Here is a 19,377-nt window from a genome sequence, read left to right on the forward strand (position 1 = left end):
TATGGAAGTTCTTGTGAGCCACAGTGGATGGTTTTTTAACTTTCTGGGCTCTGACACACCAGATGGTGAGGTTAACAATCTTAGCCATGCTACATCTGCTGCTAACTTAGCAGCTAATTATCTGAAGCGCAACTTAATTTTATACACTATATATAGTAGGGGGTCACAGATCTCTCTCTCTTGGTGTTCAGGGTCTTCCATAATGACAGCATGAACTGAATATCAACTAAATAACTATTCACTGACCTTATAGATTTCTGGTTCCTTAATGTCCAACTTGGTCAGATTCCACAGCTTCCTGTGGTGTCTGTTATGTCTAAAAGTACTGCCAGAAGGTTTTGGTCCAGTCAGCCACACAACACCAATGGCTAAAAAGAATCCCAGCCCAATCCCAAGCAGCATTCCTCCTATGTAATTGGGCAGAGGTAAAACAAAATACCCATAGACCAATACAGTAAGGATGATGAGCGTATAGTGTGGAACACTAGGTGCCGGTTCAATACTTTCAGATTCATCTTCACTGCATGGTTCAGTACTACCACTTAGTGGCACTTTAGTTTGACTCCCAGTTCCAGTATCATCCGTTCTATCACCACAGTCACCTTCTGTGTCAGTACAAGTCTCAAAGTCCTCACTGTACAGGATGCAAAAGTCCTCGTCCTCTTGCTTAGCAAGAGCGGACATGGAGCATTTGTCCAAGGACATGGAAAGTAAGGATTTGTTTGGGCTCTTTGTGTCAACAGAAGAGGCAACAGGTGATTCAGCTGGACCAGAAGCCCTGCTGTTAGGGCTTTCAGCCTCACAGTTAACTCCTTCTTCCTCCTTGATGCAGTAATTGTTGTTACTCTCCAGGTGACCATTGATAGAGGTAATATTGGAGAGTTCTGAGGCACTGGCAGAGAGGGCCTTCGGCCGGTAAATACTGCTGCTGACTAAGCTGCCACTCTTTTCATCCATGATCTTACTTAGCAGCTGGAGCGGTTCGGCGATAGCCTCAGAGAGACGCCGCTTAGTGTCTTCAATTCTTGCCTCAACCTCTGAGACTTTGAAGAAGCTGCGGTTATCTGGAGAGGTTAATGGAGAGCAAGGGGCAGTTTTAGTATCACCAGCTGACATTGTGGTAGCAGGTGGCATCCGGGACTGTGTGAATTGTTTGAAGAGTTGCAGGTTAAGGCGTGATTCTGGAAGACGGTAGGGTGTGGAGGAGGAGGATGAGTCCTGGGATGTATCTGAAGATAAAGATTTGACAAGAGTCTTCATCAGGTGCCTGTGCCTTACTGTGGAAGCAGCAACAGAAGGGATTCCATCACGAGAGTCAATGTCAGAGGAGAGAGACTTCACCAAGCTGAGGAAGGGTTTGTCACTGGAGGGAAAGCTCAAAGACTTAGTTGGAGAGGGACTGGTAGTCGTGCCTTTTTGCTCAGAAATACGTGATGATGAGGTTTGTGTGGGAGAATGGTTAGTGTGATGTCTAGAAACTGGAGAAAATCTGGATGATTCAGGCATGACAGCAACCTCAGCTGCAGCGTCCAGTGGCACCCCTTCAAACATTTCCTCACTTGCTTCTAAGGCTTGCACAATGTTTGAGTCATCATGAGCAGCTGAGGTAGTGGAGACCTTTGTCCTGTACAGCTCCTCTTCCTCCTCCTCTTCCTCCTTCCCAAGAGCTGAGAAGTGGATGGTGATGGTGTCCTTCGATGGCGATCGCTGGACATGGAGCTTGGGGGACAAGGCAGGCGGCTGTTTTTCTGTGGAGTGAGCACTCTCTGCATGGCTAGGATGCCGGCTAGTCATTGCAGTACTCCCACTGAGTCACAGTCTGCAAAGAACAAAGAAAAATGATACTAAATTAGGACTGGAATGATTAGTCAGTTAATTCATTAGTTGATTGTCAAAAAGTAATTGCCGTTGGTGACGGTTTTGGTCAACGCTTCAGTCATTTTTTAAAGAAAAGTGACAAAAGATTCTCTGGTACTAATATCTCAAAGGTGAGGCTTATGTTGCTGTTCTTCATCGCGTATGATAAAAAAATTTAATAATTTTGGGTTTTGGATTGTTGGTTTGACAAAACATGACGTCTGAAGATGTCTCCTTTGCATACTGGACGTTTTTCACTATTTCTGACGTTTCACTGACAAAGCGATTCATCAGTTATTTGACGCAATTAGCACGTTAATCTATAATGAAAATAGCTGTTAGTTGCAGGCGCATACTAAAATCAGTATATCTGGAAACAAGACTGACTCTAGACTCCTATAACTCTAAGCTTTTTGATTTATGAAATTACATGAAAAACATAATAAACTGGAAAATACTACAAATAAAAAACTGCCCACAGGTGGTCATTTGATTGGGTCATTGGGAAACTGAGTGGGTCCCCAATAATTTGTTTTTTGAGACAAATTGTAGTCTTCAGTTGAGTTTGATGTTGTATGGTTCTAATAATATGTATGTATGTTCAAAATGTATCTAAAACTTAGAAAAAATAAAATTCTTAACCTGAAAAATTTACTTACAACACCAGACCATAACTTTACACACAGTCTATGTACAAAACATTATAAAAATGTCACAACTTGACTTGAGTATAGAGCACCAAAATGATCTACCCAGTATCAAGTAGGCCTAAATGAAATATAAATATATAATATATGATTGTAAGTGCAAGTGCTGAGGGGAAGTCAATGAGGGCATGTTGAACGGGTAATAAAATGCTGCCCAATGTGCCAAATTTGAAGAAATTCCCCACAGATGTTCCTGAGATAAGGGTTTACAAGAATGGGATGGGCATGACGTAACAGTGACCTTGACTTCTGACCACCAAAATCTAATCACTTCATTCTTGAGTTCAAGTGGATGTTTGTGCCAAATCAGAGGAAATTCCCTCAAGGCAATATTGAAATATCACATAAACGAGAAGACAATCCGAAAATGTCCTGCCTCCAATAATTACAGAGTTTAATTATTTATAGGTCTTATGAATTAAAATACAAATTTTAGTAACAATGAAGCAAGTCATCATGTATGTTTTGTTTTTTTTTAGTTAAAAAATTAGGAAGGCTTTTTGTATATTTTGTAACTTATAGATGCAAATTTCTGCTCTCCAAGCAGTGACAAAAGGACTGCAAGCTAAATTACAAAAAGGAAAGGATGATGCATCATGCTTTTAAAAGACAATCTTTGATGCCAATACATTGCTCAGTCACTAACCATCTATCTGGGAGGGCCAACAATGTACTAAATGCTATTTCTAGACAGAATGTGTATGCATGCGTGAGTGCTGACATATGCAGTGTTGTATCTCTGCACCAGTTTGGTGGCATCAGACCTCAGTTCGGCAGCAATCAGGAATCTTAAATTACCCCCCATCCCACTCACCACCTGCTGACACTTCAGCAAATCCCTCCACAAGACTGCTCAGATATTCATCAAAATGAAGGAATCCATAATCAAAAACAAATATAGATTGGTTTAATCAAGACTCACCAAGCATATGAACGCTACAGCAGGAAGCTACAGCTTCTGCACATTACACTGTTAACATTTAACCCACATAAAACAGACTTGCCCTGTGACTTTGAATCACATTCTAAACCTTTGCCAACAAACATTCAAAAATTCCCACAAAGCAGTTTTGACAAGTGTTTATGATTTAGTTTTACTGTGTGTCATGTTTAAAAACTGTACTGCAATACAGCCTTCAGGGATACATGTCCAGAGACAACAGACACTAGCCAAAGTCCAGATAATAAAATCAGGTTGGGATGATGTAACATTACATAATGATGAGGACTGTTTGGTGCCACAACAAGATGCCTGAAGTGCATTGGTTGATAAACAGACAGCATTTCAGGTGTACTTGTTTGAGAAAAAGAAAAGGATCCAACTTTCTAAAGGTTACATTATGAAAAGCGGGGGGATTGGCTTAGAGACAGAAGTCAGATTTAACGTAGAACATTCATGGAGCTAATTCAGCCAACATTTTCTCTCAAGGAAAAGCTAATCAAATTAATTTAAGGGAAACTACTCAAATCCTTCACATCAACATCCATTTACAGGTCTTGTGCCAAATTTCAGTGCAGAAACAAGTTGTATCTGAGGTTGCTAAGCAACCATAAGCAGCACCGCATTACAGCCTAATTACCATAAATCCCAAGTATGAAGCTGATCTTTTCCAGGTGTTGTTTTGTAAATGCGTTTTAGGCTTTAAACAATGTCAGTGGGACAAATGTAAAGCTGTGGCAGAACTGCACTAAAATGACCACCTTCTTCTCCATATGTACTGCAGACTGATATCTACAGAAAAAGGAAAAGATATCTGCCAGCTGTAATAGGTTGTTCCTTTCACATGAAATGCAGTGCATGCTGCTGCGTTTCAAAAGTTGATCTCTGTTTATCTAAGTGTGCAGGTATTGTGCCCTGAAAAATATGTGCTCAGGAACGCTAGTGCATCCTGACAGCATCATTGTCGCTTTCTTGCTGAAAACAATGAATTTGAGAGAGTAAAAAATGCAGTATGTGTATGGCCCCTAATACATGGTATTTCCAACTAAACTGTTGGTGGTTAGCTGCACTGTAGGTAATGTAAGTGCCAGGTTTTGACAAGGAGGAGGAATGCATGGGAAGCTGGTTGAAATCTGCAGACTTTCCTTTTAATTTGTGGAGTACTCTTACAAGCAATTACGCTTTGATTTTCTTCTCCTAACTTACTGCTGTGCCACTAGTGTAACAGATTTATAGCTTTATGATGCTAAGCTAGTTCACAACCTAACCATTTGGAAACATCATAAAATGGCTTCCCATAATGCTCTTTCTGAAACAAACACATTTGATTTGAATGTACAGCTACAGTTGGGGCTGTTTATAAAGATCAGTTCAGCTCAAGTAAAGAAACGTTATCAAAGTTGATACTGTAAAGACAAAGAAAAGCCTTGGGTTAAATACACAAGGAAGTAAGAGCACCATTTGTAGTCTGGCATTGTCTATGCAAAAGTAACAGTCTGTGTAATCATTGATGACCATTCAAACTTCCACATCTTTGAATTTAGATGCACAGTATATCTACAGCTATTAATTTACTCTGCTACCAAGCTGCCCATTGTAAAGTAGGTCTGTTGTGGTGGAAGGGAATTCATAATTAAGCTGTACTTTTCCTTAGCTAAAATACAGTTAATGTTTGGAATGTTGTAGCTGAATATAGATTGAATGTTCTGTACTGTAAGGAAAATTAAGCCAGGACATATCTACTCTTTGGATATTTGTGACATCCTCTGGTTGTGAAAATAGAATAACGGTAATGTCTTGTTGACATTTGGCAATGGTATTCTTGTGCCATGTCCAGGCAACAAAATGTGGTGTGACATCATGCTGGCTCACTCATACAAACTCAACTTGGCCACTCATTGTCACATGGGTCACGAGTGAGCTTGTTACCCAGCCAGGCAGTCTGCCAGCCACCTCTGTCCCTAGCTAGCCAGCCCCCAGTCAGGAGCAGCACAATGAGGCCATTCTAATGGATCGCCAATTGGACATGGATTTCATTTCGACATAAAGACTCAAAGGACCTGGCAGTATTTGCTAACAGCACATTAGGATTAGTGATAAAGTGGGGTAGTAGGTATGTATGCATTTGTGTGTGGTCTGTAAGATGATTGTATCTCCCAATTTAACACAACTTTAATGAAACAAACAGAGGAAAAGACTGCGCATGTGCAGCATATCAGCATGATACTGCATTTGGCTGTCCATCCAAGTGTATATGTACACACTGACAGTCAAGGCCTTGTTTGTCTTGTGCTCCCAATGCCTTTTCCTGTGCCAATGAACAGGCTAAGAGGACAGTGAAGAACAAAATCTTGCCATTGATGCTGATGAAGCCAATTACAGAAGGATGCCAGCCTCATTAACCCTCATGTTTTGCACTCATTAGAGACAAGTTCACTGCTCACTTCCTCTGTATCAAACAGCACACACAGTTAATGAAAACAGACTCACAGAGCTATTGCACATACTGAAGATATCTTACTACAAAGACACTTTGTGTTTGGCCACTAATTGTATTGTTCAAATGAACAACAGACAGACTCAATGGTGAGGTAAGAATGACGATGAGGTCTTACTTTTATTTATAGAAAGTATTTAGATTATAATTGTTTTAAATCTATCTCAGATTTGTGAAATACTGTTAGGCAAGTGTGTTCTGACAATTAATAATAGTTTAAAGCACAATCACAATTAACTATCTAGTATCTTCAACTTTCACTCAGGAGCAAAAATCAGCCTTTAAACTGGAAAGAAACTGAAATTGGCATCACCTGGCCTTTCCTACAGATGACTGTGAACAATCCATAGCCCCAATAAGATAACATTTTAAAGTCATATACCATGTATGAGTTTCTTATGATTGGTAAAAGTAAGTATGAATGGTAAAACATTGTTAACAATGACTATGATAAATTATTAGCAGTAACCAGTGGACATTGGCAGACAGTCCCATTATATGTTGCCTATTAAATGCATATATTTGTTCTTTGAAAAGGTAAAACAAGTAAATTTATATTATTCAGGTGGCTCTCGGTCTCAAAAAGGTTGGTGACCCCTGGTCTAGGGATAGTTCACAATTTCATAATAGGAAATGTAGGAAGTCCGTAACTGAAGTGAAAGTGGGTCCACTAAATGAAGAATGGAATTTATAACATGGAAAAACGGAATACTTTAACTATCACTGACTAATGTAATAACATCGGAAGTATAGCATGCAAGAAAGGATCCATTAATGTTACTGAGGTGTCATGTTTGAGACACTCTGGGCCACAGTTTAATGGGTTGCATGACTCAGTGTCTCACAATGGGACCACCTCCTGCATGATTTCATCAGAAGCCTATAATCACACTATGTGACTGTCAGGAAGGAAAGGAACACTCCCTCATATCATGCTACGTGTCATTCAGACAGGTCAACATTTCCTTACAACACTTAAGTAAAGAGAGTAGTGTTGGAAGATAATGATTCATATTACTTGGAGAACAGTGCTTATGTTAATTTGCTGTATTTTTGTGTGTGTCTAACCATGGGAAATACTGACCTGTGGGTCCAGTATTATACAGAGCAATCCTTAGTAACAGAAGTCAAACTATCTACAGAGTGAGCAAAAGGAGGGGCTACACTGAACCTACATACTGTAGAACCTGGCAAAGGTTGGGCTCGGACCTCTGCTACGTGATGATCCTGATTGAAGACCCCTCAGAATAGAGGCATTGAGGGAATGAGATGAAATTGTAGGGCTAAGCAATATATTGATATTAATGATATCATGATATGAGACTAGATATCATTTTAGATTTCTGATAATGTAATATTGTAAGTTAATAACAAAAGTGTTGTCTTTTCCTGGTTTTCCCAGCTGTATTCTGGGTTTAACACTGTAGAATGCATCTGTTTAGCACTGTAGATTGCACCCTTTACAATTGCGTACTTCATTACATTTAGAAAAAGTATATTTCAAGCCCAAATTTCTGTTCAGCAGTGGGAAAGAAGCTGCTTCATGGCAAGCTACCTAATATGATGTTTTGCCCAAGACACAACAATAGGTCCCTTTTCCTAAACTTCTTAATTCTGTCTAACTACATCCACTCCAAATGACAAACCACACAAAAGCCTGGGACCAGCAAGGAAGCAAATATCAGTCAACAACTCCTAGCTCACATAGGAGTGAACCTGAATTATAATAAACAGGACTGTTGGGGAAATTGTTGCCCTACGAGAATTGAGAAAAGACACACCACCTGGGAAAATCCACTAGCCTTCACGGTCTACAACAATAATGATAGACAATAATCATGCATATTGTGTCTGTTTTCCAGAAGCTAAAAAGTGTACCTCCATAGGGACTGGGCGGTATTCTTCTTTAAACTCCCTACATTAATGCGTTTATCTCCTAAATGCGTGTGGGCCTAAAACATCAGAAGAACTGTCTGACAGTGTTTCCGGTGTTTGCATCTCAGTAACCACACAGCAAGGGTATTTTTGCAAGTCATCCTGCCTGTTGCTTTCTGCTAATATAACCCCCTCAGAGCATCTCAAATGTCATACACCACTGTTTCAGATGACATCAGTGGCATTGAGAGGATTCTTGCTAAGGCACAGAGATTAAACGACATGAGAAAAAGACCTTAAAAAAAGACTTGCAAACATGCTCACACATCCCCCAACGGAAGACTTAATGAAATCCCAGATCACTATACCTTATCCAGGTTGCCTAGGAAGGGATTAGAAGAAGTCCCACTTTAAATCCTGCTGTTTATTTGCAGTAGTAATTGCTTTCCCTGTACTTACACTGTCAGTTTAGCTAATGACTTGCAAAGTGTCTCACAGCCCAGTGCTCCTATTACCCTACTGTTAACACTGTGGCAACAGTAGCTAACAGTTAAATGCCCTGTAGACAATGACATTTACAGATATGCAATAGCTGCTCAAGGATTATATGTCCCATTTATATGTCCCACATTGTTTAAAAAAAAAAAAAAATAGTCTTCCCACTATGCAATTGTATGCCTCTGCACACCAGTCAAGTTGCAGTTACTGTTTACATCCATGTCTGTGAAAACATGAATACTTCACATCCACATCTTCCCCCCAGCAACACAGAAGATTTATACAATCAGCGCAGTTGCATGGTGGGCACTAGGGATGCACCGAATATTCGGTAACTGAATATATTCGGCCGAATATTGCAAAAAAACCCACACATTCGGTATTCGGTGGAATAAGTTAAAAGCAAGGCCGAATAATAGCGGCATGTTTTGATAACGCAATCAAACAGCGTGCCGTGACGGGCCGAGTAAAATGTCGGCAGTGTGGCGATCCGCCCATCACCACACTCGCATTTGCGACTAAAAATTGTTTTGAGCGAGCAAAATAGGCTTAAATCATTCAGCAGGCTGTGCGAGCAGCCTACAGATTTCAACCAGCAGCAGAAATGAAAGGCGAATCCCACCGACTGTGGGTTGAACGGGGGTCACAGACACAGACAGTAACGTTAATGTATTCCTGTCAAATACGGCAGCCATCGGTTTACCGGCGACGGAGAAGTTGGCTCCAATAATATCCTCTTCTTGGCGTATGGACTGCCCAGAAGTCCCTGAACAGCCGAGCCAGCCGAACACAGGTATGTGACGTGTCAGAGGAGAAAGGAGCCGTTCACGGCCCACAAACCTCACCGCACTTTAGGGACTGTTCTTTACTTATGAAGGGGAGGAGGGTGGCTGGTTGATTCTTATTTTATTTATTTTATTTTGATCCCCCCTATGTTCATCACTCGTTGATGCTGTTTTTGAAGTATGAATAAGTCAATAAGTAATTTATTCCATTGAAATATCATTGATGTAGCCTGTAATAGAAAACTGATTTATCTTTTCATAAATGACAAAAGGCACATCTGCCTCATTTTCGTTGTGGTATCGTGATACTACTCAGAACCATGATATTTTCATTGGTATCGTACAGTGGGATCCAATTTTGGTACCGTGACAACACTAATCTGGAGGGGGTTCATCTGCAAAAACTAATGAAAAACTAAACAACGATATTCGGTATTCGGTATTCAGTTTTCGGTACTCAGTATTTGGCCAAGCGTTTAATAATATTCGGCTTCTGCCACAAATTTTCATTTCGGTGCATCCCTAGTGGGCACCTGAGATTACCAATGTGTCACGAATTCTTTATCTGACCAAATATCCACCCTTCTGTTCCTGAGTTATGACATTAGGTAATGGCCAGAAAAGTGTTTTTGCACAAGATTATGTATAGATAATGTCATCACTTCATCATTTTATCCTGTTAGATCATTCTGTGCACTTTTGTTATAATAAGTGTATGAATTCTTGTGGTTTGGCCAAAAACATGTTTTGTGAGGTCATAGTGGCCTTGGCCTTTGACCACCAAATTCTAAGCAGTTCATCCATAAATCGAACTGGACAGTTGTGATGAATTTGAAAAAATTCTTGAGCAAACATGTTCACAAGATGAATGCAAGGTCACAGCGACCTTGACCTTCAACCACCAAATTGTAATCTGTTTATTGTAGAGTTCAAGCAGACGTTTATGCCAAATCTGAGAAAATTCCCTCAACACATTCTTGAGATATCGCTTTCATGAATGAGGCAGACAAAATCTAATCTAAAATCTAATCACTTCATCCTTGAGTTCAGGTGGACAGATGTGCCAAATCTGGAAAAAAAAAAAATCCCTCAAGGCGTTCTTGAGGTATCGTGTTCACAACAATGACATAGATAGACAGAAAACATAATGCCTCTCTGATCTACCACCGTTTATTCTAGGATTGGGACTGTTTACATGTGCTTAGAACATGGCACTTTTAAATACTTGATTCTGATTGGTCAATCAACAAAATTCTGTGGTGTTTATTTCTTGAGGTTTCACCGCTGTAAAATCGCTGTAAAATCCTCTCCTCTGCTCCCGTTTGTCTGGTGACCGTCTCTCCTCTGTCAATACACTCTGCCAGCAATTTTCTAATAATATTGATACCAGTTGTAACATTTGAATGTTTTAGTAGTAAGCCATGTTCTAAGCGGGATAATGTATGGTGAGCCAGTGACGGATGAAAAATAACTCCCAACAGGGGAATGGAACCCCGACACGCTCACTATACATTGTCCCTTACATATTGGTATAATTCCACTGTCTCTACTGTTGTTTGTACTGATAGTGTACATATTGGTATAATTTACTGCGAGTTGTTTGTACTGGTACTGTGCATTCTGGTATAATTATTTGCATTACTATTTGTTTTTTCTTCAGATAAATCTGATAATTGTTGCTCGGTCTCTTTACTCATTTATTTAGTAGAGTGTCCACACACCCTCTCATTCTACATATACATAGAAGTATACTGGTGGCTTTACAGCCTACATTTTATTGATTATCTCTGGTCCCCACAGTCAATTTGGTTGTTGTGACAGTGCGACGCAACACCACTGATGCTAGGTGGCGTCAAGCTAAAAAAAAAAAAAAAACAAATCCTATCTGTTGTCTCTTTAAAGGCCCATTTGCACTTTAACTGGATAGTAAACATAAAAGAGAGGGTAAACCCTCTTTTTTAAACCCTTATGTGGATGCAAGTCTGACATGTAGTTTGCCTTTACGTTTCTCATTCTTAGGCTCTCTTTGTTTCTGCAACAGTAGACATATATAATGTAGACGAGTAAGCAGAGCATTATGGTGGCACTCAATAGCCCCTTTTACACTGCCAGATTATCCGCGAATGTTGGGCCGTTTTGCCGGCAAGCTGCGAGCATTTAGACACACAGAACCGGATTGGCGAGTTGATCCAAGGTGCCCAATTTTCCACCTCGTAGACATATTGACGGAACCCTTTTAGTTTAAAAAGACCGAGGCGGCCTTCCACAATGGGAGGGACTGTTGAAGACTTGTGGGAGGAGCCGTGCGAGCCACTGGCGGTGGATAAACAGGAAACAGCTGATAGTAGGAATTAGCAAGCAGGTAGCAGCAAGAGGGAAACACAAACCTGACAGACACTGTAAAGATGAGCAACTTGGGAGACAAGGAATTGCGCTCCCTCCTTGCCCTTGCAAACGAAAAGGCCATTAACCGTCAGATGACAAGAAAGGTGAAGAGCGGGCTGACTTCCAAGAGAATCGCCAAAGGACTGACTGGCTGCGGCTTCCTTCCCACATCACTGTTTACGTCACACGCCGAGCTACACCTTTTTTGAGAGTAGGTGTTTCTGTGGTGATCTGGAGAATTCAAGGATGAGGCAAATCATGGAGTTCTTTCTTAATGCACATTTAATTACGAGCTCGGATCAACATGGCTACATGCAGAAGCTATGTGATGATTGTGAACAGAAAGAGACACAGCTTGGATGGTGGCACGTATACTATTAACTAAAATGGTACTCTGACACATTTAACTTGACCATGGGCCAACTAAAATTAATCTAAATTGTCCATTAATCAGTAAGCCTAGCACTTCTGACGTCATGACGAGGGGTGAGTCCGTGTACATATTTACATGTTTGAGATCATAAACGGTTATGAAAAGTTAGTACAAGAAAAAAAATTTTTTGGGTGGGGGTGATACTAATTGTTGACTAACTGTGATAGACTGTAAATATGACAAGAAATGGTGTGAGACCGGGTTTGATGTGCTCTGTTCTATTAAAAGGGCGCGTTCATTAAGGGGGTTGTTTGCCAGTGGGCTACAGTGAGTACTGGGCCATCAAATTACAGCGGTGAGAGGACACGGAATTGTTCACACTTTTACGCACGGGTCAGTGGTGAAGTGCCGCACATGACTCGTGCTACAGATGGAGGAACGAGCCACATATCTCGGTGCCGCTTAAAAACAGTTCATACATCTGGCTACATCTTTCCCACATCAAATATTCATGATCACCTAGACCCGCGTGCGTAAAAGCGCACACAATTCTGTGTCCTCTCACTGCGGATGCTGTGATTTGATGGCCCGGTACTCACTGTAGCCTACTCTTATAATAATAATAATAATAGTAATAATAATAGTAATGATAATAATAATAATAATAATAATAATAATAATAGTAGTAGTAGTAATAATAATAAGTTACTGTGGACCTATATGCCATGTTTTTTAATAAAAATACCAGAGGAGTTCGATGAAAAACAGGTAATGTCAGCCTGAACTATCTGCGTGTGAAAATCGCTGACATGCATGGGAAATACGGCTTCTACAGGCTCGCCATAGCTTACTGTCAGGACTCAGGGACCAGAATTTGGGATGGCGGACTGTCGGAATGGCGATATTTCGGAGTGATGGCCTGTAACCATTGGTTAAATGGGCCGATCGGTTGGTATTCGTATAACTGGGGCTTTCCTGGTATAATACAATAGCACCACCCAGTGGTGAAACCCGTGTACACGTTTACACGAAAAAAATGACCCACTCTAAACATTTAAAGATTTTTGTACACGAACTCACCCCTAGCCATGACGTTTGTCATAACAGAACATGATCCCCAGAGGTCTTGACCAAGTATCCACTGGTCAGTGGAGATGTAAAAATGCATACTAACAAAACAAAAACAAAACAAAAGTAGGTAGGCGGCATTTTGCCGCACTCCCTGATTTTTGTTTTTATACTGCCAATGCTGAAAAAAGACTGATTGGGCTTTCCTGCAAATTTGCACAATTCCTATCTAAAAAGGGGTAATGTGTCTATCTGCATTAGTGGAGAGAAAGGTGTGTGAATTGGCATGTTTGAGTGACTAAGAGGCAGTGGTAAACTGGTAAATGCATTTCACAGAGTCATTTCAGATTCCAGGCTCTGAGGACAAATAAACAATAGCAGCCTAATAGAACTGAAACTGCTCTCAAGAATGCTGACAAACTGGTGAGACAGGCAGGGATTGAAAGGTTAGGTGGTGAGATCATCATGTCTCTCAGCCTTCCTCACCCAACTTGAGCACACTTTGCCATTGAAACAAAATGAACCAACACAGTGCACTGACAAAATATGATTATGTTATTGCTTTTGGAAGGTCAGTGTACCACCGTTACCCTGTGCAGCCACAGTTAAATCACAAAAAACACTCTATTTTGGTTGGGCCTCACTTATTTTACAGTTGCAACTGTGTGAATTAGTCTCATGACACTTATTAAAACTAGTAAACACATGCAGTGCATAATCTCAAAGGTTTTAAGATCATATAAAATAACCAGCCTTTCCTAAATTCCTGAGAAATGACTTTTAAGAAATACATGGTTTCTGTTAAAGCAGCATGTAACAGACCTACTGAACTTTAATGCTACCCTGTTCTGCTATAATGCGTGTCCTAGATAAATGTCTCACTCTCTCAGCATGTACAATGAGATGGCTGCAATAGGTATTTGAGACAGTGCGATGCCTTTATTGTGAAATGAGTTGGTCAGTTTAAGTTTTTTTTCCTCTTTTCGCTAGCATTTAAACATTCTGATGATGAAGCTGTTATGACAGGTTTGGCAGAGTTTAACACTTGTTCTTAAGTGGCCATCAGGATAGCTGGATTACTCAATTACTGCCTGCAATGGCTCAGCTGTTGTGGATCACAACAGTGAGAAAACACTGGCTCGAGGACAGCATGTGACAGCGTCCACCGAGGCAAGGAAGTAAAAAATAATCCTGCATTAAGAAACACAGTGGGTGAAAGAGAGAAAAAGAGACTGCAACAGTAGGCTTTCATACAGTGACACAGTGACCCTGGCTTTACACAACTACCCAGACTAAATATGACTACTTGCTTTTACTTACAAATAAACAGAGAGAAGCCATGTGTTTCTTGCATTAGTCAAGACTCTGTGATAGGGCTGCACAATATATAGGGTTTTTTTTAAATTATCATCCCAATGTTAATTTGCACAATAAACACATTGTTAAATACTGTAGTATTACACTCAGGGGTTTTTTGAGTCAAGCCTTGTTTCTACCAAGCAGTCTGGTTCAGTTCAGTTAAGTTTGTTACACACTGGAATGGTTATTTTTGTATTTCCATTGTGATAAGTTGTGGATGGTACCAATAGAAGTGTTCCTCACCATCCCCATTTTTGGTCACCCTTCTGCTGGCATACCAAGCACACTGACACATTACTAAAAGGTGGAGCTAGAAAAACTGTTGTCAATAGACAAGTGTCACTCTTGCTCAGGGGTGAGTTGTGGCTGGTTTTGAAGGTAATGTAAACACTGTTCATATATTAGTAAACTATACAATTAAAGGATCTTCTGCTACCTGTTCATCTTTACTAGTTAACAGTTAGCAGCTACAGACTGAGAAAAAAATGATTTAATATACTAGGCCAACTGCCAGCAACTACCAGCAACTTTTAAGGTGGAAGGTTTTCTTGCGTGTTACTCAATGCATGAGTTGATACTGTGAATCTATTAACACTCCTTAAATCTAATTTTACAACTTTGACCATACTCTTTGTTTTAATTGTCTCTAGGGTGACATAGGCTTTAGTGATGACTGGATCTTCATGTGTTAAAAAAATATATGAACTTCAACCGCTTTATGTGAACTTAAATTCTATTTCTTCACTTGGAGAAAAACATGGCAGGATGTCATTCCAGTGCGCTCCGGCAGAATTACACCTATGCTCTTGCTTGACAAAGATACAGTGCACAAACCCATTATTTTTTAAATATCCCATTCAGAGAGACTCTCACTCCAGCCTGTTCTTTATCATTATGAAAATGTCAGCGTGCAATCTGTTCCGTGGACAATAAATGAGATGCAGACGTTTCTCTGTATCAGCGGTGAAGAGGAAATACAGCGAGAACTGGACAGAGCAGTGATTAACAACAAATCCATCTACATTTAAGAGTACTGTCTGCAGTGGAAATGCTAAACAGATCCACAGTTTAGGCAAGTCCACACGGGTTATGTCACTAAAGGTACCATACAGAAAGTTTTTAATGGAAATGCAACATTAGTTGATAAGAGTATCAGTAGAAAACTTTTCTCGCATCCTCGCTGACGTATTACGTCCTCTGCATGGCTAGTATGAATTATTACTATCAGGATGGAGGTACAGTCTCTTAAGACTTCCCGTGCCCAGAGGTCCTTTATACCTTTTAGCATAACTCTGTTAAATAGAATGGGTGAACTTGGGTGATGCTATGTGGGCACTTTGGTTGTATCATCTGTTGTATCATGTGATTGATGTTTAAATTGTCTTTATTGTAATGTCCAAAGTCAAAGTCTGGTTTTGTCTGCAGTGTCAAGTGTTTGTGTTGTGGTGTCTTCATTGTAATGTTTTCTGTTTTTTCTGACGGCCACAAACACAAGAAAAATTTCTGAAAGGACAATAAACAATATCTATCTATCTATCTTATAAATTATCATTCTTGTTTTTATTGGTGCATTTTGTGTTGAGTCCAGTGTTCAATTTGTTCAACGAAAGAATGTTGGAAATAATTACCTTTCATTTTTAATTCAACAGTTAACTGGTATTTTAGCAGATACTGACAGCAGCAGGAAGAAAGAGCTGAGTACACTTAGATATTTGTTGTAAGTAATATTGTTATTGTGATACTCAACAACATTATAACATATTTTCCTAATCCTATTGTGCAGACCTACTCTGTGATGTTCAGCCTATTTCAAACCATGTCAGTTCACTGACCCACATGTTTTTTGTGCTAAATAATGCACTCTTCACTTAACTGCTTAATGTTGTCAGCAAGCACTCATTATTTTTAAATGAACTCCTTGGCTGTAGCAGTGACAAAACTTTGACCTGGATCAAGCTCAGGGATCTGCCTCTCTGCTCCAGTTACAGATACAGACTCAGTCAGCCTTAACATCAGCTTCCACAAGAAATGCATCTCTTTGTATTTTAAAGAAATTGTGAGAACATTTTTTTCTTTGTGTGTGTTTTTTTGTGTGTTTCCAGTCTTTAAATAAGAGGGCTCTTTCATTGCTATTTTAACTACTAGCCTCACTTCAATTATTTCAATTATTCAATAACAGCTAGTCACATGTACAGCTCTTAAAACATGCCACTGGTTATAGCAACAAAGACAAGTTAAGATAACTGTTATAACTGAGCACAAGGGGTCAACCATGTAATCTTGTTTTGCAGACAGGCTATCAAGACAAACCAGGGCTCTTTTCTTAAGGCCTTGGCCCACTGCTTGGGTTTCGTTATGGTTTATATTTCTGAGAAAACTGATAGGGATGAGGGAGGAAAACGGTCAGCAGCTACACTGTATCACATCTTCACAAGTTTAAATCTGGCTGTCAGCCTAACAGGCTTATCACTACCAGAAGATCTATCCAAAAACAAGTCACAGTGAAACTGAGCCTTCTAGCCAAACACAACAACATGGGAATGGCGCATTAAGCCACAGTTTGCATCCAGGCCTTTGGGGCAGCAATCTGCCCCGCTGGCCACATCTGGTCGAACCCAGGAGAGAACTGGATCAACTTCCTGCTTTGTCTCCATAAGGACTCTTCTGTTTGCCCAAACAGTTCCCAGTACATGCTGAATGTCAGCATACTACAGTCAGTTCTTTTCCACAAACACAGAATTAACAACAGACAGTGACATAAAACAGCGCAGTTTCCGTGATTGTCTCAAAGCAGACAATCAAACCTGTTCTCTGTAGAACTGTGACTGAGGATTTTTCCTGTTTCTGAAAACATTCACCACTACACCTGTAACTGGCTGCCTGGATCTAACTAGGGTAATTAAATTTTTGTGCAACCTAATACAGATTCATGACAGCAGGGGTTGAGGCACACATGAGACATCAAACACCGATAACAACTATGGGTGTAAATCACAGGTTCTAGCACGATACAATATTATTGGTGCAAAGTGAAAACATTGTTTCATATTGTATGGCACTGATTCTCTGGACAGCAATATTGTTTGAATATCTTTAAGTCTGTCACAATGTTATTTTGATTTGATTCATTGCAGGGGCCTGTGATTGATTTGAGATGGTATCAGTAAACATCCTAAATGTCTATTTCTTGGCTGTTTACCATTATCTGTCTGGTGCCAAGCTGCTAGGACTATTTCTGCTTGGACAAAATGGTGACACAGATGTGCCATGGGAATTTCAAAATAAATGCATATCTTAAAGTATATACTATGTATTGGTGTTTTTACTCTGCATCAATAATACTGGATCAGTGATCACTGAATCGATGTATCTATCCAGGTCGATGTATTGGTACACCCCTAATAATAATAAGCAATTTAGTTTCACCTTTAATCATTAGTTGGTGTACAATGCTAATAATTTACAATATCTGAGATAATTAAAGTGAGAGTAAAGTAAAATCTGAGATTTACATCTGAACACATTACACAATGAAAATACTTGTTGAAAAATACTTGTTGAAAATGTGAAAAGACTGGGAACTATATATACTAAATTGTGGAGTTAAACAGTGTGTGCGCAAGATTTTTTGTGCAAGGTGAAAGCCCAGTTCAGACCAAAGATTTGTGACGCGATGAAACGTTGCAGAGAAAAGTTGCAGTAGTGTGAACTGGCTGGTCTGAATTCAACTCAAGCCGGTTGATGGTGTCACCTGCAACTCACTGGTGGCTGGCTTTAAAATAGAGAGCATGTCACCTGTTTCAACAACCAATCAGCTTGTAGTAAAGTCTGCTGGTCAAGTCAAAATGACCACAGACGGCATGTTCACTTGCTGCAGTAGGTGCTCCATCCCCACCAAGCCCTCTGTTTACGTCCTCACAGTGTGCTGGTGTTATACATTGCCAAACGGTGCATTGCAAGTAGTTGCCTGTTTTTACCTTGTCCCAGTGTGAATTTTTTGTCTGACCTAGGTTTAAATGCTTGCTTCATGACACAGTGTAGTAACCTTTAGCATAGCCCCGCCCCTATACTATTTAAGAACTAGAGCCGTTGAGTTTTGTTGTTGTTGAAAATAAATAACAATGACCTTTCTGTTGCAGACTGAGAGGACTTTCATTTAGCAATAATTTCGCACTTCTGGCTAGCAATAAATCAAACAGAAACTTAACTAAGACTGTGGAATGCAGTAATCATACATGTATTGTAATCGGTGTTGGACAAACTGAAAGGAATTGGGGAAAGCATTTGTCAGCCAAACTGTAATAACAAAAGACTACATTGTTATGGTGTGTGTGAGCAGCTCATGGGAGACTGAAATGGTCTGAGCTATGTCATTGTATTTCACACTAATCCGTAGATCATGGCGAATGACTGCTTGAAATTCTAAAGGAGTGGCTTTAATGTTATAAAAAGACAGCTGCACTGTTCCTCAGGGCTCAAATTAAAACAGCAAATGAATTCACTGATGCTCAGACATCTCATTTTTTTCCCCAGCTCTTTGCTCTCATAAGAAATGCTGTTTGTGAACATACTGAAGCTTTGTGAATGTCTCAGTTTCAAGTGAAAAACTGAAGTGGTATTTATAGACAGGCTATATTTATACATCTTCCCACCTCCCACCTTGCCTCCATCTCTTTCCTCTGGTAACAAGTGATTATTATGATGGTACTGAGATAAATGGCACTGTCAGCGTACAATGGAGCCAGCACCTGAAACACGCCTGTAAACATTTGGCGAACACATTCCCCTGATGCCTCAGTAATGGACATTATTTCAGTGGTTGGACAGGGGAGGAGGAAGCACCTGTCTGTAACAACTGAGCTGTTTGGTGGTGCTAGCATGAATGAGGGAGCCCAGGACAAGTAATGCTTAATAGCCACATAACTAAAGGCTTACATGTATCTCACCCATTCTTGAGAACTGGGACTAATCGTGTCAATCAATCAAAAAAAACAAAACAAAACAAACAAAAAAAAAACCTAAAACTTAAAATT

The 19,377-nt window shown here is 40.0% G+C and overlaps 1 protein-coding gene across 2 annotated transcripts in view; it reads right to left on the reverse strand.

The window, feature by feature from the left end:
• The window catches only part of LOC125886537 (testis-expressed protein 2-like), a 55,872-nt gene that overhangs the window by 29,227 nt on the left and 7,268 nt on the right, over window positions 1-19,377 (reverse strand). For both annotated transcript variants that reach the window (XM_049572810.1, XM_049572808.1), the window contains exon 3: window positions 247-1,819. In XM_049572810.1, the coding sequence (XP_049428767.1) occupies window positions 247-1,794 (1,548 nt within the window). In that variant the 5' untranslated portion in view covers window positions 1,795-1,819. The remainder of the gene's footprint in view (window positions 1-246; window positions 1,820-19,377) is intronic.

This window comes from Epinephelus fuscoguttatus, linkage group LG3 (genome assembly GCF_011397635.1).
Source record: "Epinephelus fuscoguttatus linkage group LG3, E.fuscoguttatus.final_Chr_v1".
In the NCBI taxonomy this organism is placed as follows: domain Eukaryota; kingdom Metazoa; phylum Chordata; class Actinopteri; order Perciformes; family Serranidae; genus Epinephelus; species Epinephelus fuscoguttatus.